Source organism: Molossus molossus, unplaced genomic scaffold (assembly GCF_014108415.1).
Source record: "Molossus molossus isolate mMolMol1 unplaced genomic scaffold, mMolMol1.p scaffold_m16_p_12, whole genome shotgun sequence".
Lineage (NCBI taxonomy): Eukaryota > Metazoa > Chordata > Mammalia > Chiroptera > Molossidae > Molossus > Molossus molossus.
The window spans coordinates 65,496,562-65,518,368 of NW_023425347.1; the positions used below are offsets into that span (position 1 = coordinate 65,496,562).

General features: G+C 36.5%; 1 protein-coding gene across 5 annotated transcripts in view; it reads left to right on the forward strand.

Moving 5' to 3' along the window:
• Positions 1–21,807, forward strand: part of TUT4 (terminal uridylyl transferase 4) — an 86,696-nt gene that overhangs the window by 16,712 nt on the left and 48,177 nt on the right. For all 5 annotated transcript variants that reach the window (XR_004958934.1, XM_036256734.1, XM_036256735.1 and 2 more), the window contains exons 4-8: positions 9,479–9,656; positions 11,238–11,326; positions 14,585–14,636; positions 17,834–17,903; positions 19,912–20,038. Coding sequence is in view for 4 of the 5 variants with exons in the window: in XM_036256734.1 (XP_036112627.1) it covers positions 9,479–9,656; positions 11,238–11,326; positions 14,585–14,636; positions 17,834–17,903; positions 19,912–20,038 (516 nt within the window). In the remaining variant the exon portion in view is untranslated. The remainder of the gene's footprint in view (positions 1–9,478; positions 9,657–11,237; positions 11,327–14,584; positions 14,637–17,833; positions 17,904–19,911; positions 20,039–21,807) is intronic.

Sequence of the window (21,807 nt, forward strand, 5' to 3'; positions counted from 1 at the left end):
TATTTTGGAAATTAACCCCTTATCTGATGTATCATTAACAATGATATATCATTGTTCTCCCATACAGTGAGTTGCCTTTCCATTTGATGATTGTTTCTTTTGCTGTGCAGAAGCTTTTTAGTTTGATGTAGTCCCAGGTGTTCATTTTTTCCTTTGTTTCTGTTGCCTTAGGTGATGTATCAGTGAAAATTCTGCTGCGTGTGATGTCCGAAATTTTGTTGCCTACATTTTCTTCTAGAATTTTTATGGATTAACAGGTCTCATTTAAGTCTTTTATCCATTTTGAGTTTATTTCTGTGTATGGTGTAAGTTGATGGTCTAGTTTCATTTTTTTGCATGTAGCTGTCCAATTTTTCCAACACCATTTATTAAACAGGCTGACTTTACTCCATTGTATGCTCTTGCCTTCTTTGTCAAATATTAATTGAGTATAGTGTCTTGGGTCCATTTCTGGGTTCTCTATTCTGTTCCACTGCTCTATATACCTGTTCTTGTGCCAGTACCAGGCTGTTTTGATTACAGTCGCTTTGTAGTATAACCTAATATCTGGTATTGTGATCCCACCTACTTTGTCCTTCTTTTTCAAGATTGCTGTTGCTATTCAGGGACTTTTTTGGTCCCATATGAACTTTTGAAGTATTTGTTTTAGTTCTGTGAAATATGTCGTTGGTATTTTGATGGGGATTGAATTGAATCTATAGATTGCTTTGGGTAATATGGACATTTTAATGATGTTAATTCTTCCAATCCATGAACAAGGTATGTGCTTTCACTTTTTTATATCTTCCTCTATTTCTTTTTTCAATATCCTGTACTTTTCTTCACATAGGTCCTTTACTTCTTTGGTTAAGTTTATTCCTAGGTATCTTTATTTTTTTGCCGTGATGGGAAATGGGATTGTTTTTTCAGTTTCTCTTTCTGTGAGTTCATCATTGGTGTATACAAATGCCGTCGATGTCTTTTTTTTTATCCTCATCCGAGGACATTTCTCCATTTTTTGTTCAGATAAAGTGGGAGGGCGAGAGAGAGAGAGAGAAACATCGACGTGAAAGGGACACATCGAGTGGCTGCCACCCGACCAGGGCCGGGAACAAACTGCAACTGAGGTACATGCCCTTATCGGGAACCAATCCTGGGTCTCTCTGGACCATAGGCGGACACTCTAACCGCTGAGCCAAACTGGCCAGGGCACCGTTGATTTCTCTTTTTGTTTTTTTATCCTCACCCGAGGATATTTTTCCATTTTTTGTACAGAGTGGGAGGGAGAGAGAGGGATAAAGAGAGAGAGAGAGAGAGAAACATCGACGTGAAAGGGACACATGAGTGGCTGCCACCCGCATGACCAACCAGGGGCGGGGACAAACTGCAACCGAGGTATGCGCCCCTAGTGGAAACCGAACCCGGGTCTCTCCGGACCGCAGACCAACGCTCTAACCACTGAGCCAAACCGGCCAGGGCTTTCTTCCTTTTTAATGTTAAATAATATTCCGTTCTATGTATATACCATGTTTTGTGTATTTGTTAATCCATGGATATATATTTGGGTTGTTTCTACCTTTTGGCTATGGTGAATAATGCTACTGTGAACACTGGTGTAGAAATACTTGTTTGAATCCCTGCTTTCATTATATATCCAGAAGCCTTCTTAATGTCTTTCCTTTCCAACATAATTAAATGGATCAGATGGTAGACCTGTGTGTAGTTTTCCAAGAAACTGACATTCAGTTTTCCATAGCAGTTGAACCATTTTACATTCTCACCAGCAATGTACAGTGTTCAGATCTTGTATCATAGAAATCTACATCTGAAACCTATATGATCCTATTAACCAGTATCACTCCAATATACTTAATTTAAAAATTCTATTACACTAAAAAAAAAAAAAAAAAGGGAGTTCTGTAATTTTGCTCTTACATTTAGGTCTTTGATCCTATTTGATTGTGTTAATTCATATAGATGGTATAAGGTAAGGGTTCACATTGCATGTAGATATCCAGTTTTTCTAGCACTATTTCTTGAAAAGACAGTCTTTTCCCCATTGAATGGTCTTGACATCCTTATTAAAAATCATTTGAGCCCAGCCGGTATGGCTCAAGTGGATTGAGTGTTGTCCCATGGACTGAGAGGTTCCTTCCGGTCAGAGCACATGCCTAGGTTGTGGAATTGGTCCCCAGTGCGGGGTTTGCAGGAGGTAGCCAATTGATGTTTCTCTCTCTAAAAAAAAACAAACAATAGAAACATATGTTTTAAATTCTTTAAAAAAATCATTTGACCGTATATGTGAACATCTTTTTCTGGGCTTTCTATTTTATTCCATTGCCCTAATACAGCTGTCTTTATGCCAGTACCATGCTATTTTGGTCACTGTGGTTTTGTGGTAAGTTTTGAAATAAGGAAATGTGAGTTCTCTAACTTTGATGTTCTTTTTCAAGGTGGTTTTAGCTCTTTGGGGTCCCTAAGATTTCACCTCAATTTTAGAATCAGTTTTTCTGTTTCTGAGAAAAAAATGTCATTGGGATTTTGATGGGGATTGCATTGAGTCTATAGATTGCTTTGGGTAGTATTAATATCTTAACAATATTAAGTCTGAGAATTCATAAACATGGGATGGCTTTCTATTTATTCATGTCTTTCATTTCTTTAAGCAGTGTTTTATTGTTTTCACTATACAAAACTTTTATCTCCTTGGTTAAGTTAATTCCTAAGTATTTTATTCTTTTTGATGCTGCTTTAAATGGAATTTTCTTTTTCTTTTTAAAATTATTTTTATTGTTGAGAGTATTACAGATGTCCCCTGTTTTTTCCCCCATTGATTCCCTCTACCCTGTGTAATTGTTTTTTTAATTTCCTTTTCAGATTGTTTATTGGTAGTGTATAGAAGTGCACTGATTTTCATGTGTTGATTTGTACCTGCTACTTTGCTGAATTTGTTTATTTTTTTGACTTTTTAAATTTATTTTTATTTTTTATTTATTTATTTATTTATTTTCCCCACATCTTTATTGTTGGATGTAAAATGTATTACAGATGTTCTACATTTTTCCCCCATTGACCCCCTCCTCCCCACTCCCGCCCCCCTCCCACCTTTTCCCAAACTATTGTCCGTGTCCATTGGTTATGCATATAAGTTCTTTGGTTTATTTCTTCCCACCCCCCAACCCCTTTCCCTTTGAGGTTTGTCAGTCTAGCAATGAATTTGTGCTTCTTAATCCCTTCACCTTTTTCATCCATTCCCCCAACCCCCTTCCCAACTGGCAACCAACAAAATGTTCTCTGTATCTATGAGAATGTTCCTGTTCTTCCTGTTCATTTTGTTTGCAGATTCCATTGTTGATAGATATGTATTCATTGCCATTTTGTTTGTTCATACATTTTATCTTTTTCTTTAAAAAGACCCTTCATCATTTCATATAATAACGGTTTGGTAGTGATGAACTACTTTAACTTTTTCTTGTCTGGGAAAGTTTTTATATGTCCATCGATTCTAAATGACAGCTTTGCAGGATAGAGTAATTTTGGTTGTAGGTTTTTGGTTTTCATCACTCTGAATATTTCTTGCCACTCCCTTCTGGCCTGCAAAGTTTCTTTTGAGAAATCAGCTGACAGCCTAATGGGAACTCTCTTGTAGGTAACTAGCTGCCTTTCTCTTGCTGCTTTTAAGATTCTCTCTTTGTCTTGAACCTTTTGCATTTTGATGATGATGTGTCTTGGTGTGGGCCTCTTGGGGTTCATCTTGTTTGGGACTCTCTGTGCTTCCTGGACTTGTATGTCTGTTTCCTTCACCAAGTTAGGAAAGTTTTCTGCCATTATTGTTTCAAACAGGTTTTCGATTTCTTGTTCTCTCTCTTCTCCTTCGGGCACCCCCAAGATGCGAATGTTGGCACGCTTGAAGTTGTCCCAGAGGCTCCTTACACTATCCTCATTTTTTTGGATTCTTTTTTCTTTCTGCAGTTCTGATTGGGCGTTTTTTGCTTCCTTATATTCCAAATCGATGGTTTGCTCCTTGGATTTACGTACTCTATTATTGAAGCTATGTAAATTATTCTTTATTTCAGTTAAAGCCTCCTTTGTTTCTAACTGTGCAGCGATCATTTCTGACTGGTCCTTTTTTATGCTCTTGAGGCCCTCACTGAGTTCATTGAGCATCCTTATAAGCAGTATTTTGAACTCAGCATCTGTTAGGTTGCTTATCTCCATTTCGCTTAGTTCTTTTCTTGGGGTTTTGTTGTGTTCTTTCATTTGAGACCTGTTTCTTTGTATCCTCATTTTGGCTGCCTCCCTGTGTTTGTTTCAGTGTATTACTTAATGAGAGGTATGGGGCTCGCTGAGACCCGATGCTGCTCGTTTGAAAGAATTTAGGAAAAACCTGAAGCAGGATCCAAGACAGGCCAATCCTATGGTTAAGCAAGTAGCAAGAGCTTGGGTGGGCTTGAAAGTTGTGTGGGGTGGGGCGGGGCTACCAGTGTGAGCCAGGTTGCTGGAGTCCCAGATATGGCGACTGTCTGCAGCCCCAGGGAAGGGCTCACCAAAGGAACAAAGGCCTCTTACAGCACGTTTGTCCCCGAGAAAGCCCCCTCTCCAGCCCTCGCTCCAGTGCCAAACAGCTCAGTTCTTCCCTGTATGTCTCTGGTGCCCCTCGAGCTGCCTCCCCTCCGAGCTCAGAGGGAGAGAGTCCGATAAGTCTGTGCGCCGGCCCTTTAGGGAGCTGCCTGTGGCTCCAGCCGCTTCAGCTTCCCTGAGCCTCAGTTTCTGCTGGTTTTTCCAGCCAGAAGTTATGGGGACTTCTCTTCCTGGCACTGGAAACCTGAGCGGGGCACCTGGTGTGGGACGGGGACCCCTCAGTCCTCAGGAAGGACCTTCCCAGCCGCGGGAGCCTCCTGATTTTTATTCACCACACTTGGGTGTGGGACCAGCCCATCGCGTCGCCACTCCGCTGCCGCCACTCCTCGCGCCGCCGCCCCTCCTACCGGTCTGGATGTAGCTGCTTTTTTTATTTTATTTTATTTTTTAATTCCGTAGTTGTAGGACTTCCATTCAGCTTGATTTCAGGCGGTTTTGGATGATGGTTGTTCTATAGTTTTGTTGTAACTTGGATGTGGTTGTGGGAGAACGCGATACTGCGTTTCACTACGCCGCCATCTTGACCGGAAGTCCTTTGAATTTGTTTATTTATTCTAACATTTTTGTGGAATCATTTTGGTTTTCTACAATATTAGATTATGTTATCTGAGTAGAGATCATTTTATTTTTTCCTTTCAAATTTGATTGCTTTATATTTTTTTTTCTTGCCTAATTTCCCTGGCTAGAACTTCCAATAACATGTTGAATGGAAGTGGTGAAAAATGGGCATTCTTGACTTTTCCTGATCTTAGAGGAAAAGCTTTCAGTCTTTACCACTGACTATGATATTAGCTGTGGGTTTTTCATATGTGGTCTTTATTATGTGAAAGCAGTTTTATTTTATTTTATTTTATTTTGTTTTTTGTTTTTTTATCCTCACCCGAGGACAGTTTTCCATTTTTTGTTCAGATAGAGTGGGAGGGAGAGAGAAGGAGAGAGAGAGAAACATCGACGTGAAAGGGACACATCGAATGGCTGCCACTCACACGACCCAACCAGGGCCGGGGACAAACTACAACTGAGGTACATGCCCTTAGCGGGAACTGAACCTGGGTCTCTCCGGACCGCAGGCCAACACTCTAACCGCTGAGCCAAACTGGCCAGGGTGCAAGTAGTTTTTTTTTTAAATGTGTCTCTCTGGCATGGGAATTGTTTATTTTTTATGGCTTTAAAAATTTTTTTTTATTGATTTCAGAGAGAGGAAAGGAGAGGGAGGTAGGGAGAAAGACAGAGAAACATCGATGTGAGAGAGAAACATTGATTGGCTGCCTCCTGCAGGCACACCAACCAGGGATTGATCCCAAAACCTTGGCTTGTGCCCTGATGGGTAATCCATGTGGTGACCTTTTGGCGTACAGGACGATGCTCAACCAAGTGAGCCACACAGGCCAGGGCAGTTATTTTCTTTTCTTTTTTTAATCCTCACCTGAGGACATATCTGCATTTATATTCAGACAGAGCGGGAGGGAGAGAGGGAGGGAGCGAGAGAGAAACATCGATGTGAGAGACACATCGACTGGTTGCCACCCCCATAACCCCAACCGGGGCCGGGGACAAACTGCAACCGAGGTATGTGCCCTTAGCAGTAACCAAACCTGAGAGTCTCTAGTCCACGGGCTAACTCTCTAACAGCTGAGCCAAACCGGCCAGGGCAGTAATTTTCTTTTATTTCTAGTTTGTTGAGTTTTTTTTTCCCCTGCATCAATTGAGGTAATCATGTGATTGTGTCATTTTTTTGCCCTATCATTGTGTTAAGGTGGTGTGTTATATTGATTGAGTATTGTATATTGAACCATTCTTGGATTCCAGAAGGAATAAGTTACTCTTGGTCATGGTATATTATCCTTTAAATATTCTGCTGAATTTGGTTTGCTAGTATCTTGTTGAGGATTTATTGGACGCTTTTAATTAGGAGAGTAACTGGTAGAGATATAGGGAATGTGATGAAGGGCCAAAGACTGGAAATGGAACACTAATTAGGAGGCTCTAGCCTCTTGGGCAAGTTTTCTTAGTCTAAAGTAATTCTTTCAAGAATTTACCTCATCTCAACAGAAGGTGCCGCCATTTATCCAGTTGCTTAGGACAAGTACCTTTGATTTATCTTTTCTTTTATACACCACATTCAAACCAGTAACATTCTATAGAATTTACCTTCAAAACATTATGTATTCCAAATTTAGTCATTTTCCATATACCTCTATTCTTTCTGCTTTAGTCTAAAGCTACCACCATCTCTTACCTGGACTGTTTTCAACCTACATCTCTTCCTGTCCCCCACAATCTATTCTTTATTCAGCAACTAGGAATCTTTTACAGTGTCATCTGATGTTACTTCTTGCTCATAGCCCTTCAGTGACTTCATAACTTAGAATAAAATTCTAAGCCCTTACCAAGTTTCATAAGGTCATACAATATTTGACTTCTAGTTAACTCTTCAACCTCATCATCTTGCACAGTCATCCCTTTGTTAGTCCAGACACATTGATCTCTTTGAATAACATTAGGCACTTTCTTGTTTCCGAGTCTTTGCATTTATTGTTCACTGTGTTTAAAATGCTCTTCCCCCAGAAATTTTCTGTCTCTTTTACTTCTTTCAGGTCTTTGCTTAAACATTACCTGTTCAGAGTAGCCTTCTTTGTCCACTTTATTATAAAAAACAAAACCCCCAGTCTGTAGTCTCTTACCCTGTTTTATTTTTCTTCATAATACTACCTGACATGATAATATTCATCTGTTGTCTGTTTCCTCTAACTAGGATGTAAGTTACATAAGGGCAGGTACTTCATTGATTATATTTATGACAAAGGATATATGAGGATATTGGGAGGATGTGAGGTTGATCAATGATATGAGGATATCAGTGAGAATGTTTGATGGAACAGTATTCTAAAGGAAGTAGAATAGGCTTATTAATAGCATAGGTAGAAGAGTGTGTTCATTGATTGTCTTTTATTTTCTTATTGCCATGACAATCTAGCAATTTAATTCAAAGCATTTTGCTGTGATATACTTAGAAAACTTTAATGTGAAATTAAACTTTTCACACATACTTAATTTAATTACACAAATGTGTCTATATAAGTAAACACAAGTAAACTTTTTTGTCAATTTTTTAACATGCATTCAGAAAACCTACTTTATTATGTAACAGACTTTCAGTTTTAACGGACACTCCCTTGCCCGAATTAGTCTGTTATATTGAGGTTTTACTGTATTTTTTTGTTCATTAAGTATATTGCTATTAATACTTGGATAAATCCTAAAAATATATATATATATATATATATATATATATATATATATACTGCAAACTTAAGACTTATAATTAAAGTTGCAGAAATGGTCACAGAAACTTAATAAAAATGAGGTTGTCTTAACTCCTATGTTTGATTATTCTGTGCCTTAGGTAAACTTTACTTATGTTAAGACTGAATATGGTAACAATGAATAAAATTAGGAATAGACCAGTCTTTGTTTAACTGTACTAGGGAGAGTAGGGAGAACAAACTATTTTTTAAATTTTTTTATCCTCACCCGAGGACATTTTTTCCATTTTTTTGTTCAGGTAGAGTGGGAGGGAGAGAGAGAGAGAGAGAGAGAAACATCGATGTGAAAGGGACACATTGAGTGGCTGCCACCCGCACGACCAACCAGGGCTGGGGACAAACTGCAACTGAGGTACGTGCCCTTAGAGGGAACCGAACCCCGGGTCTCTTGGGACCGCAGGCCGATGCTCTAACCGCTGAGCTAAACCGGCCAGGGCCAAACTGTTTTTGATTATTAGATCTATTGGGAGTTCCATGTCTCAAAATTAGAGATAATTTCTTCTGTGAAATGTGGTAAAAGAATATGCCCTTGTTATAATAATAAATAAAAGAAATGATAGGTCTCAGTTATGTTTAAAATATAAAGAAAATAGTAGGACACGAGCTTGTGAGAGATTTTTCTTCTTTCTATTTTCTTATATTTTATGTCATTTTTTTTCCGGTTAGCATGCATTTTTTAAAAACCCGAACATTAAGTTAGTTTTAAAAAGTTATTGTATATATGTAAAATATAGTCCCTCTTTAGCTCCTTGGTTTAATATGGCTTTCAAACTTTTAGCACAGGGGTGGGGAACCTTTATACTGCCAAGGGTCATTTGGATATTTATAACATCATTTGAGGGCCATATAAAATTATCAACTTAAAAATTAGCCTGCTATATTTGGTCAAACATTTAATTAATTTACCCCTAATGTGATGGCTGGAACTGCTTCTCTTTGGTGAGGCGTGTGATGATAGCTGGTATTGATTTTGTGGGCCTTTATTCGGCCTGGGGGCTGGATGTTCCCTTACCCCTGTTTTAGCAGAAGAGAGAGAGAGAGAGAGAGAGAGAGTTTTAAAACATTTTTGCCTAGTGTTGGATAATAGAGAGAAATCAATCGTAAATTGTAGGTAATATATCAAAGTGATGATAGTGTCTAGGATGTTTTCTTGTGACCATTTAATCTGATACTGTATTTGCTGATCAGAGGCAATTCAAGGCCTACTACATCTCAAACAATCTCTTTGCTGCAACAGAATTATCAGCTAAGTGTTGTACTTATGGTCTCTTGGCATTTCAGAATTTATGCAGACAATGAAGTATAACAAGTTTTATTTTTTAATGTTTAATAGCCTCATTCACAGTAGCTTTCGGCCTTCCAAATTTGCTTCACAAGGGCAGGAATCTCTGTCTCTCTTGTTCACTTCCATATCCTATGTGCCTTAAATCTGGCACATAGATGTTGAATATATTTGTCTTTTTCTCCTAAATATAAGGACATTAAAATAGACATTTTTTTTATATTGTTGTTGTTAAATGTTATACTAACAGGAAAAACAGGAAGAAAGTGAGCTTCGTTCTCTGCCACCTCCTTCCCCTGCCCACTTGGCAGCTTTAAGTGTTGCAGTTATTGAATTAGCAAAAGAACAAGGAATAACAGATGATGACCTCAGAGTCCGTCAGGAAATTGTGGAGGAAATGTCAAAGGTTATAACAACATTTTTACCAGGTACAAATATATTTTATACTTTTTTTTTTAAATCGCACAACTCTTTCTCTTCTTTTCTCTTGAACTTAGGGTAAATTTCTTAATGTTTTCCTTTCCCCCCACTTTATCTTAAAAGTAGATGAATTTAATTGTTATGTAAATGGCTTTTTGGGGGAGACATATTGCACAAAAGCAAAATGGAGAATTTTGGCACAACATAGTTTTGTAATTAAAAAAAATATTTTTTAACTGCCAGGAACAGGATAATTTCTTAGTAGTTGGACATTATATTTTATATTAATTTTTCAGTATCATTGACTTATGAATGAACATTTTAGTTATATTATTTTCAATATATACATTATAAGCAGTCACTAAATAAAATGTCTATTGCAAAATGGTAGGGAAAAATTAAGAAAGGAAGTTAGAGATAAAATTTTCACTTTAATTTCTTTTTTATTCTGCTCCTCCTTTATAGAAACCTTATGTTTTTGGTGCCAGGGGTAGTTGGGCCAGGCTTATTGTAGACATTTATGTAAAGATTATTTGCTTAGCTCCCAATTCTTATCTTTATTTTTGCATCAGTATTGAATTTAAGTAAACGTATATTAAGAATTCTTAACACCAAAGGGATTTTGAGCAGTTGGTAAATTATAGTTTGATAAAAAAGCTGTTGTGGGATGTATAAGAATATAAAATTGAAATTTAATAATGGAAAACATTTTTATTTCTCTTTATTATTTCTGTAATGTGGCCTATCTAAAATACACTGAGTGCTAATTTAAGTTACATATAGAATAATTCACTATTATAAGACTAGAAATGAAATTTTTATGACTTTAATGACTTGAATGATTTTGATACGTTTTGTGAACTTGAAAAGTAGGCTTCTATAGCTACAACTGAGTATGAACTCTCACTTTCTAAGAAACTAAACCTGCCTGATCAGTTCCAATCATATTATTTTTCAAATTGCCCTCTGATGAGATCCTTTTAAAATTTGCCTTATTATGATTTTTGAAATGACATAATTGATGGTCTGAGAAAGATGTAGGTAGTATGTTATTGTTTTAATTAATTTGTTATATGAACTCTTGAAAGCCACAGAGTTATTTTGGTTTTAGGTTTGCAATGTTAATTGACTTGGCTTCACTTTGTATTTTTAAAGAGCATTGTCATTGAATGTCTATGATTCTTTCCCCATGTAAAATGCTATCTCTTACATAAACGTAAATATCTAAAAAGAAAGAAATGCAGTTTGTGACAGTAGCTATAATTAGTTTGTACATTCTTCACTGTTACATATTAAATGTAAACATACTTGTAGTCATTCCTAAATGAACTATTTCTGAAATTTTGTTTAAATATTGAGCTTTTATGAGTAATTTCTCTCTTCCACCTGTGTTCCTGAACCCCATAACTGAGAAACATTTTTATTTTGTAGGTCGGTTAGGAAGGATATCATTCTATATCTTCTAAAATTGTTGTATTAGAATTAGAAAACATAGAATTGAGATATATGTAGTTTTCCTACCACTGTTTTTTAAAGGTCCCATATTTGCATGCTATTTCATGCTTTGATATTTTTTCTTTTTTTTCCAGAATGTTCACTTAGGTTGTATGGCTCATCTCTGACTAAGTTTGCTCTGAAAAGTAGTGATGTTAATATAGATATAAAATTTCCTCCCAAGGTAAGTAATTAGAAAAGAACTTTTCCTATGTGGTTCTTAACTAGTATTTGGTATTTTTTTATAAAATTCTGCCTTTTAGAAGTTACAGTCATGATTAAACAGTACTTTTGGAAACTACTATTAGGTGTCAGACATAGATAGAATAAAAGAGATAAGGGACAGAACAAAAAAAAGCAGAGAAATTCAGTCATTAAAAAAAAGGAAAAAATGGGAGGTTCCAATGTGGCAGCAGAGTTAGGTGGAAGTTACACTCACCTCCTCTTAAGACCAAACTGGAATTACAACTGAAATATAGAACGATCAGCCTGAATAACCAACTGAAAATTAGCTGAACAGAAATCTTATAACCAGTGATTTACAGAGGAAGCCACATTGAGACTGGACTTCATAGCTATGATGGTCCTCGTCCTTGCTCTTGCAAGGGAGAAGGAAGATCTCAGCATATCCAGTGAGACTGGAGAAAACCTTTCAAGCAGTGAGGAATCTATTACACACATCAACAAGAAACCTGAGAAGTTTGAACATGAGAAACAGCAGCAAAGAAAGGATGAATGCCAGTACAGAACCCACCTCTTTGTTCAGCCACAGCCTCTAATCTGTCCTTACACTGAGCCCATCGCTATTCTGTCCTTCCACAAAATGTCCTGCTCGTCCTGCTGTGGTGCTGCCTATCCTTCAGCATGAAGTGATGGAAATCCCCAATACTAAGGAGACCATCTTTCCTTAGTGCAATGTGATGCCATTTCTTAACACCCCAGTAGTGCCATTTTTTGAACATTAAATCCCAAACATCAGTGATCTCAAAAATCCACAGCTTCCTCTGTCTCTGCTCCAGCCCTTGATATACCAGGTCGCCAAGCCTCTACTTCAGACTCCCATGCCTCCTACTCAGCCCCTGCTCTTTCTTCCTCAGCCCAAAACCAGGCTTTTCTCCCAGCAAGTGATGGCCCAACCCCATAGTGATATGCCCATCCAAGCCCTTCAACTGTACCCAAAGTCTCTGCATGACTCTACATGGGAGTTCTGCCCTGTAGCTCAACCTAGTGCCCCAGTTTATAGCTTACAACTAGTCTAATAGGATTTCAGAGTTAATGTCCCACCACTCATGTTTGATTGTGACTGAAAATGTGACATATTTTCAGTCTTTGAATCATGCTGTCAAAATTCACCAATTTTTAAATGCCTCTACGTGGAAAAAATGAAAATGCATTTATTTTATGTATTAATATAGCACTTATCTTAATTGGAATGCAACTCAAATTTTAATTTAAAAAGTACCAAATTTTGCCCTGACCGGTTTGTCTCAGTGGTTGGAGTGTTGGCCTGTGGTCTGGAGAGACCCGGGTGCGGTTCCTACTAAGGACACGTACCTTGGTTGCAGTTTGTCCCTGGCCCTGATTGGGTCGTATGGGTGGCGACCACTCGATGTGTCCCTTTCGCATTGATGTTTCTCTCTCTCTCTCTCCCCCTCCCACTCTATCTGAGCAAAATATCAAAAAATGTCCTCGGGTGAGGATAAAAAAAAGAAAAAGTACCAAATTTTAATTCAGAAGGTACCACAGAATTTCAATTTTGAGTTAGAAGTACCATAACCGTATCAAAATATGTATAAAAATAGTTTCTGGAATTGTTCTTATTATTATTTCCTAACCAGTCATTTCAGTAAACTAATCTTTTATGTATTAAAAAAGGTGATTGTATTTGAGCATGTTGAATAGTTACTGCTTTTGGAAGTAGTATAGAAAGTGGAAAGAGCTTTGAAATCATTCAAGATCAATGTTCATATCTTGGCTGCAGTGAGCAGGTTACATTTACTTGACCTTTCTGAGCCTCAGTTTCCTAATTTCCAAAATAGGGATAATAAGTTTTATATTAAATAAGATTATATATACCAGGTATTTTTGTATAGTGCCTGGTACATTATGGATACTTTAAAAAAAATTAGTTATTGATTTTAGAGAGAGGAGGGGGGAGAGAGAAACATTAATTTGTTGTTCCATTTATTTATGCATTCATTGGTTGCTTCTTTTATGTGCCCTGACCAGGTTTTGAACCCCCAACCTTGGCATATTGGGATGGTGCTCTTAACCAACTGAGCTACCTAGCCAGGGCCATTATGGGCACTTTTAAAAAGTAGTGCCTTGTAACATTAGCAAAAGTACCAATATTGTTTATCACTGCTAACATTGCTTATCTATTGACATATCAAACATCTAAAATAATTGACATTTTATGTGTTTTTAACATTTTGAATTAAGTTTATGGTCAGGGAGGTTGATTTGGGTGAAAATTAGATGATTAATTTCTAGTTTGATACAATCATTTACTTACAATTAATATGTGATTACTAAATACTTCTAATTTTTTTTTCCTTTATTGATTTTTTTTTTTTTTATCCTCACCCAAGGACATTTTTCCATTTTTTGTTCAGATAGAGTGGAAAGGGGAGAGAGAGAGTGAAACATCGACGTGAAAGGTACACATTGAGTGGTTGCCACCCGCACAACCCTACCAGGGCCGGGGACAAACTGCAACCTAGGTACGTACCCTTAGCAGGAACCGAACCTGGGTCTCTGGAACACAGGCCGATGCTCTAACCGCTGAGCAATACTGGCCAGGGCTCCTTTATTGATTTTACAGAGAGAGGAAGTGAGAGGGAGAGAGAGATAGAAACATCAATGAGAGAGAACATCAGTTGCCCGCTGCAGGCATGCCCCTCACTGGGGATTAGGCCCACAACCTACGCGTGTGTCCTGACTGGGAATCGAATTGGCGACCTCTTGGTGCATGGGTCGATGCTCAGCCACTGAGCCACAATGGCCGGACAAATTACTAAATACTTTTAAATAGCAGCAAAGTACATGTTAAACTAAACATTTGACAAGCTTGTTTTTTAAAGTAGTAGTTTAATTTAAGGCTTTTGGCCATGTTGTCAGTTATCAGTATCTCTTAAATTTATCTCAACAACTTTTCTTTAACAATTATTTGGTAAACTAATTTTTTACATTTCTTTTGCTGTGAAATTCCAGAATCTTCTTACCTAAGAACTCATTATTTCAAGGAGTATTGCTGGAATCATAGCACATAGATTCCATGAGCAAGATGTGTTAACATAAAAGTAAAACACTCTTCTGTTTTCATTATATTAAAATAGAGATCATGGCTTTATTTAAATGTTTAATGAAATTGAATTCTCTCTAAAGTTCTGCAACTTGAACTTTGAAATTAGTATACTAACTTAATTTGAAACTTTTTTAGATGAATCATCCAGATCTTCTGATACAAGTGCTTGGGATTTTAAAAAAAAGTGGTGAGTTTTTTAATTTGTCTTCTAAAGAAAATTCTTTAAAGATACATGCATTGTGTTGTTTATATATGGCTAACCAAATTAAACAAACTCCTATCATATTTGAGTCATTGTATTATATATGGTTATATACACATTTATGTATTTGTTTAATAGGTGTACTAGAAAACTTATATGTCGATAAGATCAGAAGTATATTTAAAATTGATATGTAAAATCTACTGCCTTTCTTATAATTATAAAATGTTAGCTTTGAATATTATGAGCATTTCTTGTGTAAAAGAAGATAGAAAAATCTATAATCATTGGAAAGTCATCGATGAATGAAGACTTAAGGAGAGACTTGGGGTGGGGGAGAATGTGCATTCATTGAGTAAATATGTTTTTTTCCACCCTTAAAGCCCTATCAGCCTAATCTAATCATTTATATTACACCAACGCAGTCATACTTAGTAAGCTTTTCATATGTGCCTCATATGTCTGGATTTTTTTTTTAACGTCAAAAGGACATTTATAGAAAGTAAAAATACTTTTTACATTAAAAAAAAAAATCTTTAATTACAACTGTCCCAACCCAGGCCGCAGGTCATGTAATACAGTCTATAATGTTATTTTCTTAGGTTTTTTCTTTTTTTGTTAATCCATCTGAGCATGTTTTTCCATTGATTTTTAGAGAAAGTGGAAGGGAGTGAGGGAGGGAAGTTGAAGGGGGGAGAGAAACATCAATGTGAGAGAGAAATTGATTGGTTGCCTCCCGCACAAGGCTAACCAGGGCCGGGGATTGTGAACCTGTAGCCCAGGTATGTACCCTTGATCAGAATCGAACCCACAGCCCTTTAGTCCAAGGGTTGTCACTCTAACCGCTGAGCCAGCGCTACTATTTTTTTTATTTTTTATTTACTGCTTTTCTTGTTTTGAAGTAAATGCTTAAGAACTCAGGATCTGTAGCCAGACTTTCTAGGCACAAAATTTAGCTCTGCCACTTGCTGGTTGTATGCTTTTTGACATTATTTGATGTTCATGCTTAGGTTTTCTCATCTGTAAAATGGTAATAATATAATATCTTTCTGATGAGAAAGTTGTGAGGATGAAATGGGTTAAGCCATAACTTGGAAAAGTGCCTGGTATACAGGAACTTCTTATTAAATTTCTGCTGCTGTGATTTTTATTATTACTATTGTCATCTTAGATTTTATGAATTAAAAGTACCTGGCAAAAATATTAGCAACTTGGCTAGGAAGAGATAGTTTATTGACTTTAACCTGACTCTACGATCAGTTCTAAACTTCCTTTTTCTCTCTCTCTGCCCCATTTGCTCTCCATTTTCAGTTTTTTGTTGGTCATTTTTCTGGGAAGTTCTTTTTAAAGGATGAATTTGGTCCATTTATCTTATATAGTAGCAATTTTCAACTGTTGTGCCACAAGAATTTTTAAAACATGCAATACCTGACTAGTCAGGGGCTCTGACCGCTTTTCCCTTAGATTGTCAAATAAGAAAATGACAACAGCCAGCCAGCACAACATTAGCCCTCTGGTGTGAATGCCCTGTCTTGAACCATAAATATATAGGTCATATAATAGAGTTGCATCTTATTGGTTATGTCGCATTGTAAGGTTATGTTTGATTGGTTAATTCTTGGTACCAGAAATTCTTTGATACAAGTATAGGCACCTGATTTTTTTAAAATTCACTTTGGAGCACGAGTAGGTAATTATTATTACTATTTTTTTAATCAATCAAAATTAAACCTTTTCTATGTCAATTTGGCAAAATATATATATATATATTTTTGGTGTGCCACAGAATTTTAGTAATTAGTTTATGTGTGCCATGAGATGAAAAAGTTTGAAAATTGCTGTTGTAAAGGGATTTTAATATCATTTTCTTTCTTAATAAATATCAGTGTCTAAAAACTCTAAAACATATTAAATATAGGAAGTTAAATACAGAGCTTTTACCTCTTTAGACTCAGTGGAGAGTATCAGCTTAGCAAAAATATTTTAAATAGGTCTTTTCCACTAAAATACACAAATAGATCATTTTGAGTCACATAACTTAGGTGTACAAAATGCAGTCTGATTGTAAAATTGATTATTTCTTCTTTTATTGCCCTCTTTGTACTCTTTAAAGCCCTCTATCCTGTTGTCTACAGGATTTGTTTATATTTTTGTTTTCCAAACCCCTGATTGAGCTCTTTGTGTCTTATTCATTGTTATATCTACCAAGCATAATTTAACTCCTGACATATAGGTGTTTAGCACATGTTTTTTTGGATAAATTAATAATTCCAACAAATACTACTAAGAGATTTTCTCTAAGCTTTAAGTGAAATAATATTAATGCATCTATTTTTAGATTATATATTTATGGCATGGGTCCTTCTTGGAGATGTAGAGGTGAACTTCAGAGTGGAAGTATGTTTCACCCATTAGTCCTTAGGAGCTTTAATTGGACAGACTTTTTTATATGTTTACAGGAAATGGAGCCAGCAGAATTAGCCTTTTACTTCTGCAGATACTTAAAAGAATTAAATTTTCTTTTTCAAATTTATTTAAAAATATTATCCCTAATGTTGAGAGTATTACATATGTCCTCCTTTCCCCCCACCGTTGATCCCCTCTACCCTGCTCTAACTCTCCACCCAGGCCTTCACCACACTATTGTCTGTGTCCGTTGGTTATTGGTTATGGATATATGCATATAAGTTCTTTGTTTAATCTCTTTTCGTCCACCCTCTCCCTTTTCCCTCTGAGACTCATCAGTCTGTTGTTCCCTGCTTAAAATAACTAAATTTTCAAAGCATTGTAGGATCTCATTTTGTGACTCCTGTGCAAATAGCCCTAGAAGTAAGTGATGCCTTTTGTTTTCTATATCTATGAAGGTTTAACAACTTGGACTAGATTGTATACGTACTTGGATATATTCAGACTCTTAGTGATGTTAAAACCATTTTTCTTAAAGTGATTATAATTTTCAGACAGTATTTGGGTCTGTACCTGTGGTTTGTGATGTGCAGCAGATGACCCCAGTAGAGGTAAGAGATTCAGTTGGGTTGATGCTTATAATGAGAAGAATGGATTATCCCACAGAAGCAATGAGAGTGATATTTAGAGGGAAACTGTTACTTAATGTTTACCATAGAGTAAACATTTCAGAGATCTTAACATTCACTTACTTGTTTTATTTTTTTTCTTATTAGTGTTATATATAGATGTGGAATCTGATTTTCACGCTAAAGTTCCTGTTGTGGTGTGCAAAGATCGGAAAAGGTTGGTAACAATGAAGAAAAAGTATTTTTAAAAATAATGACAACATCTAAATATGCAGTGAACATCTCCAAGAGAAAAGATCTTTGTTTTCAGATTTCTTGGATTATGACTAGGCTAGTTTCTCCTTATTAAAACAGCAGGCTTATTAAAAAAGCATGTGAACAAGAAATAGAACTATCAGACAGTTAAAAATAAAACACTCAGAGGCAGAAATTTTTATTTTTTTCTTGTTTATCCAACAATATTAAACTTTTACTATATGTTTTTTTTTGTTGTTTGTTTGTTTGTTTGGTACGTGCCCCTAGCGGGAACCGAACCCGGGACTCTCTGGTCTGTAGGCCAATGCTCCAACCGCTGAGCCAAACCGGCCAGGGCTGAACTTTTACTATATGTTAAGTAATGCTTTCCTGTAGGGATACAAACATAAGTAAGAAATAGCCTCTCTTCTCAAGGAGCTCACAGTCTATAAGACTCTAGTTTTTAGTTCACTGAAATTAAATTAGTCATTGAAGAAGAATCTTGCCTTTCCTTCTAGTCAGATATCTATAGGACTCAGCAAAGTACCTTTGCAAAAAATAAACTAAATTCTATTTTCTAGATCAATGTGGGAGACATGGAAACAATACAGAAATAATAAAGTGTTCTTTTTAAAAAATATGTATATTTTTAAATTTTATTAGAGAGAGGAAGGGAGAGAAAGCTAGACGCATCAGTGTGAGAGCATTGATCGGCTGTCTCCTGCACACCCCCTAGTGGAGATGGAGCCGGCAACCCAGGCATGTGCCTTGTGACCAGGAATCCAACCAGGACCTCTTAGTCCATGGGATGACGCTCAGTCTACTGAGCTACACAGGCTGAGCTAAAGTGTTCTTTTATTATCAAACTATATATCTTATATTTTAAGATTGCTATATTTTCTTATTCAAAGCTAGAAGGATATATGGAGATCTAGTTCAACTTTCTTTTTTTCTAAATTAGAAAATTGAGACCTGGAGGACAAGTAGCAGTTTGTTCAAATTCACATCATTTAGGTAAAAAATTAGAATTGGAATGAAGGTATTCTGACTTCTAGTGGTTTTTATTCTTCCATCACATTGTATCTAATTGCCTCTGTGTGGCAACCTCAGATAAATTCTTCCCCTTGCCACCAAAATAGCTCTACTATAATTCTGTTACCCATTTAAGGTAGCTCTCTACACTACACATAAGCATTACTTGTGGGTTAATATGTAAATTCTTTCTAATCTCTGATCTGAAAATAGCATATCAGTAAAATCATGGAAGCTTTGATAGGGAAAAATTAGAGTCAGGAAGTATAGCTAGTCAGTTCAGAAATTTATTTTTTGTTTTTATCTGTGCAAAGCAAAAAATGCACTAGGAATGTACGTTCTTATTTGACATTGACAAGATCAGTATCTTTTCTCTCATAAATCAAATTTTGGTGATTCATAATGCTGCTTTTGAAATTAATTTCTCATGAACTTAAATACTAAATGAAGTTGAAATTTATTTCTGAAGTACAAATGAACATTTAAAACATCTTTAATTTATATGGGATTCTAGTGATGGAACTGATACATTTTCAGTTAACTATAAGTTTATTATAACATTTATTTTTTGTTTGTTTGTTTTTAATCCTCACCTGAGGATATTTTTCCATTTATCTTCAGATAGAGTGAGAGGGAGGGAGAGAGAGAGAATCAGAAACAGAGAAACATTGATGCGAGAGAGACACATCAATTGGTTGCCTCCTGTACAACGTCGACCAGGATTGGGGACCGAACTGCAATGGAGGTATATGCCCTTGACTGGAATTGAACCCAAGACTCTTTGGTCCTTGGACCGATGCTCTAACCACTGAACAAAAGCGGCCAGGGCGTAACATTAGTTTCAATTATGGCTTCTTAGGTATTAAAATATGGTGATGGGAAAGGATAGTGACAGAATTTGAAGTATTGTGTTTTTTAAAGTATTAATACAGTGAAATTTGTTTCTTTCTCATTCACAGTGGCTTACTTTGTAGAGTGAGTGCAGGAAATGACATGGCATGCCTCACTACTGATTTACTTGCTGCTCTTGGAAAAATGGAACCTGTCTTTATTCCCTTGGTGTTAGCCTTTCGTTATTGGGCTAAGGTGAGTGGAATAGAGGAAAAAATTACCTAACTTGTAACATAAATCATAATATGTGGGGACAAAATAGCTATGAAAGCTAAGTAAGGTTAGAGTGGATTTGAATAAAGAGGACAGATTTGGGATGAGATTTGGAGGCAGGATTTGCAGAGGTATTGGATATGAGAGTTGAGAGGAAGTGAGTAATTGATGAGAACTCCTAGATTTTTGGAGCCAAGTTTTTGGATAAGGAGATGGTATCCTTAAAATGTAAAATTGCCTTAAATTAATTTTTAGCTGTATAGTAATTTTATTTATTTTTATTTTTTACTTAAAAAATGTGTTGTTTTTAAAAATTTTCTTTCTTTCTTTACTTTTTAATTTTCACCCGAGGATATTTTTCTGTTTATCTTCAGAATGGGAGGGAGAGAAAGGGAGAGAGAAACATCGACGTGAGAGGGACACATCAACTAGTTGCCTCCTGCCCAACCCTGACCAGAACCGGGGACCATACACAACCAAGGCATGTGCCCTTGGCCGGAATCGAATTGACAACTCATTGGTCCTCAGGCTGACACTCCACCACTGAGCCAAACCAGCCAGGACTCTTTATTCACTTTAGAGAGAGAGGAAGGGAGAGGGAGAGAGAGAGAGAGAAATATCCATGAGACATTGGTTGGCCTCCTCCTGCATTGCCCCCCACTGGGGATTTGGCCCACAACCTGGGCATGTGCTCTGACCAGGAATCAAACTGCCGACCTCTTGGTGCATGGGTCCATGCTAAACCACTGAGCCGCACGGGCCGGGCTCAACTGTATAGTAATTTTAATTCTAATTACCAAGAATTTAAAAAATTTTTGATAAAATGATCTTAAAATTAGTATTGAAGAAAAATGTTTGAGAATAGCCAAAAGAACTCAGGAAGAAAAGACTAGTAAAACTGACTTAGTTAATTGTATACCGTTGGCATAAGAATAGACAAATAGATCTGTGGAACAGGATAGAAAGCCCAAAAGTAGAGCCTAGTGTAAATGAGATTTTAATGTATAAAAAGTAAAAGATTTTACTTTAGTAATAAAACAGTGGTTTATTTAATAAATGGTGCCATCACAGTTGTATCTCTGTTGAAGAAAACAGTGTTAGACCCTTAGCACACCAAATGCAAAAAATAAATTCTGCTTTAATGAAAAATAAAAATTTTAGAAGAAAATTTAATGATATATATAAATAAAACCTGTGGGTTGGGGAAACTTTTTTACCATAAGAAGCCTACAAGCTGTATAAGATAAGCATATTTAGCTACATAAACATTAATATATTTTATATGGTAAAAGGTATCATAAATAATGTAAAAAGAAAAACAGATTGGGAAAAATAACATTTTTTCAAATGCATGTATCAGATATAAGAGGTTATTATCTATAATGAAAAAGAACATATACACAAAGCCACTGTAATCAAAACAGCCTGGTACTGGCATGTAGATCAATGGAATTGGGCAGAAACTCCAGACATTGACCCATATCTTATGGTCAATTAATATTTGACAAAGGAGAAAAGAACAAACAATTGTAGTGAAGACAATCTGTACAATAAATGGTGTTGGGAAAATCAGACAGGTACATGCAAAAAGAATGAAACTAGATCAAATGACATTATATCAAGAACAAACTCAAAATGGATAAAAGACCGCCCTGGCTGGTTTGGCTCAGCGGTTAGAGCTTCGGCCTGCGGTCCGGAGAGACCCGGGTTCGGTTCCCGCTAAGGGCATGTACCTTGGTTGCATTTTGTCC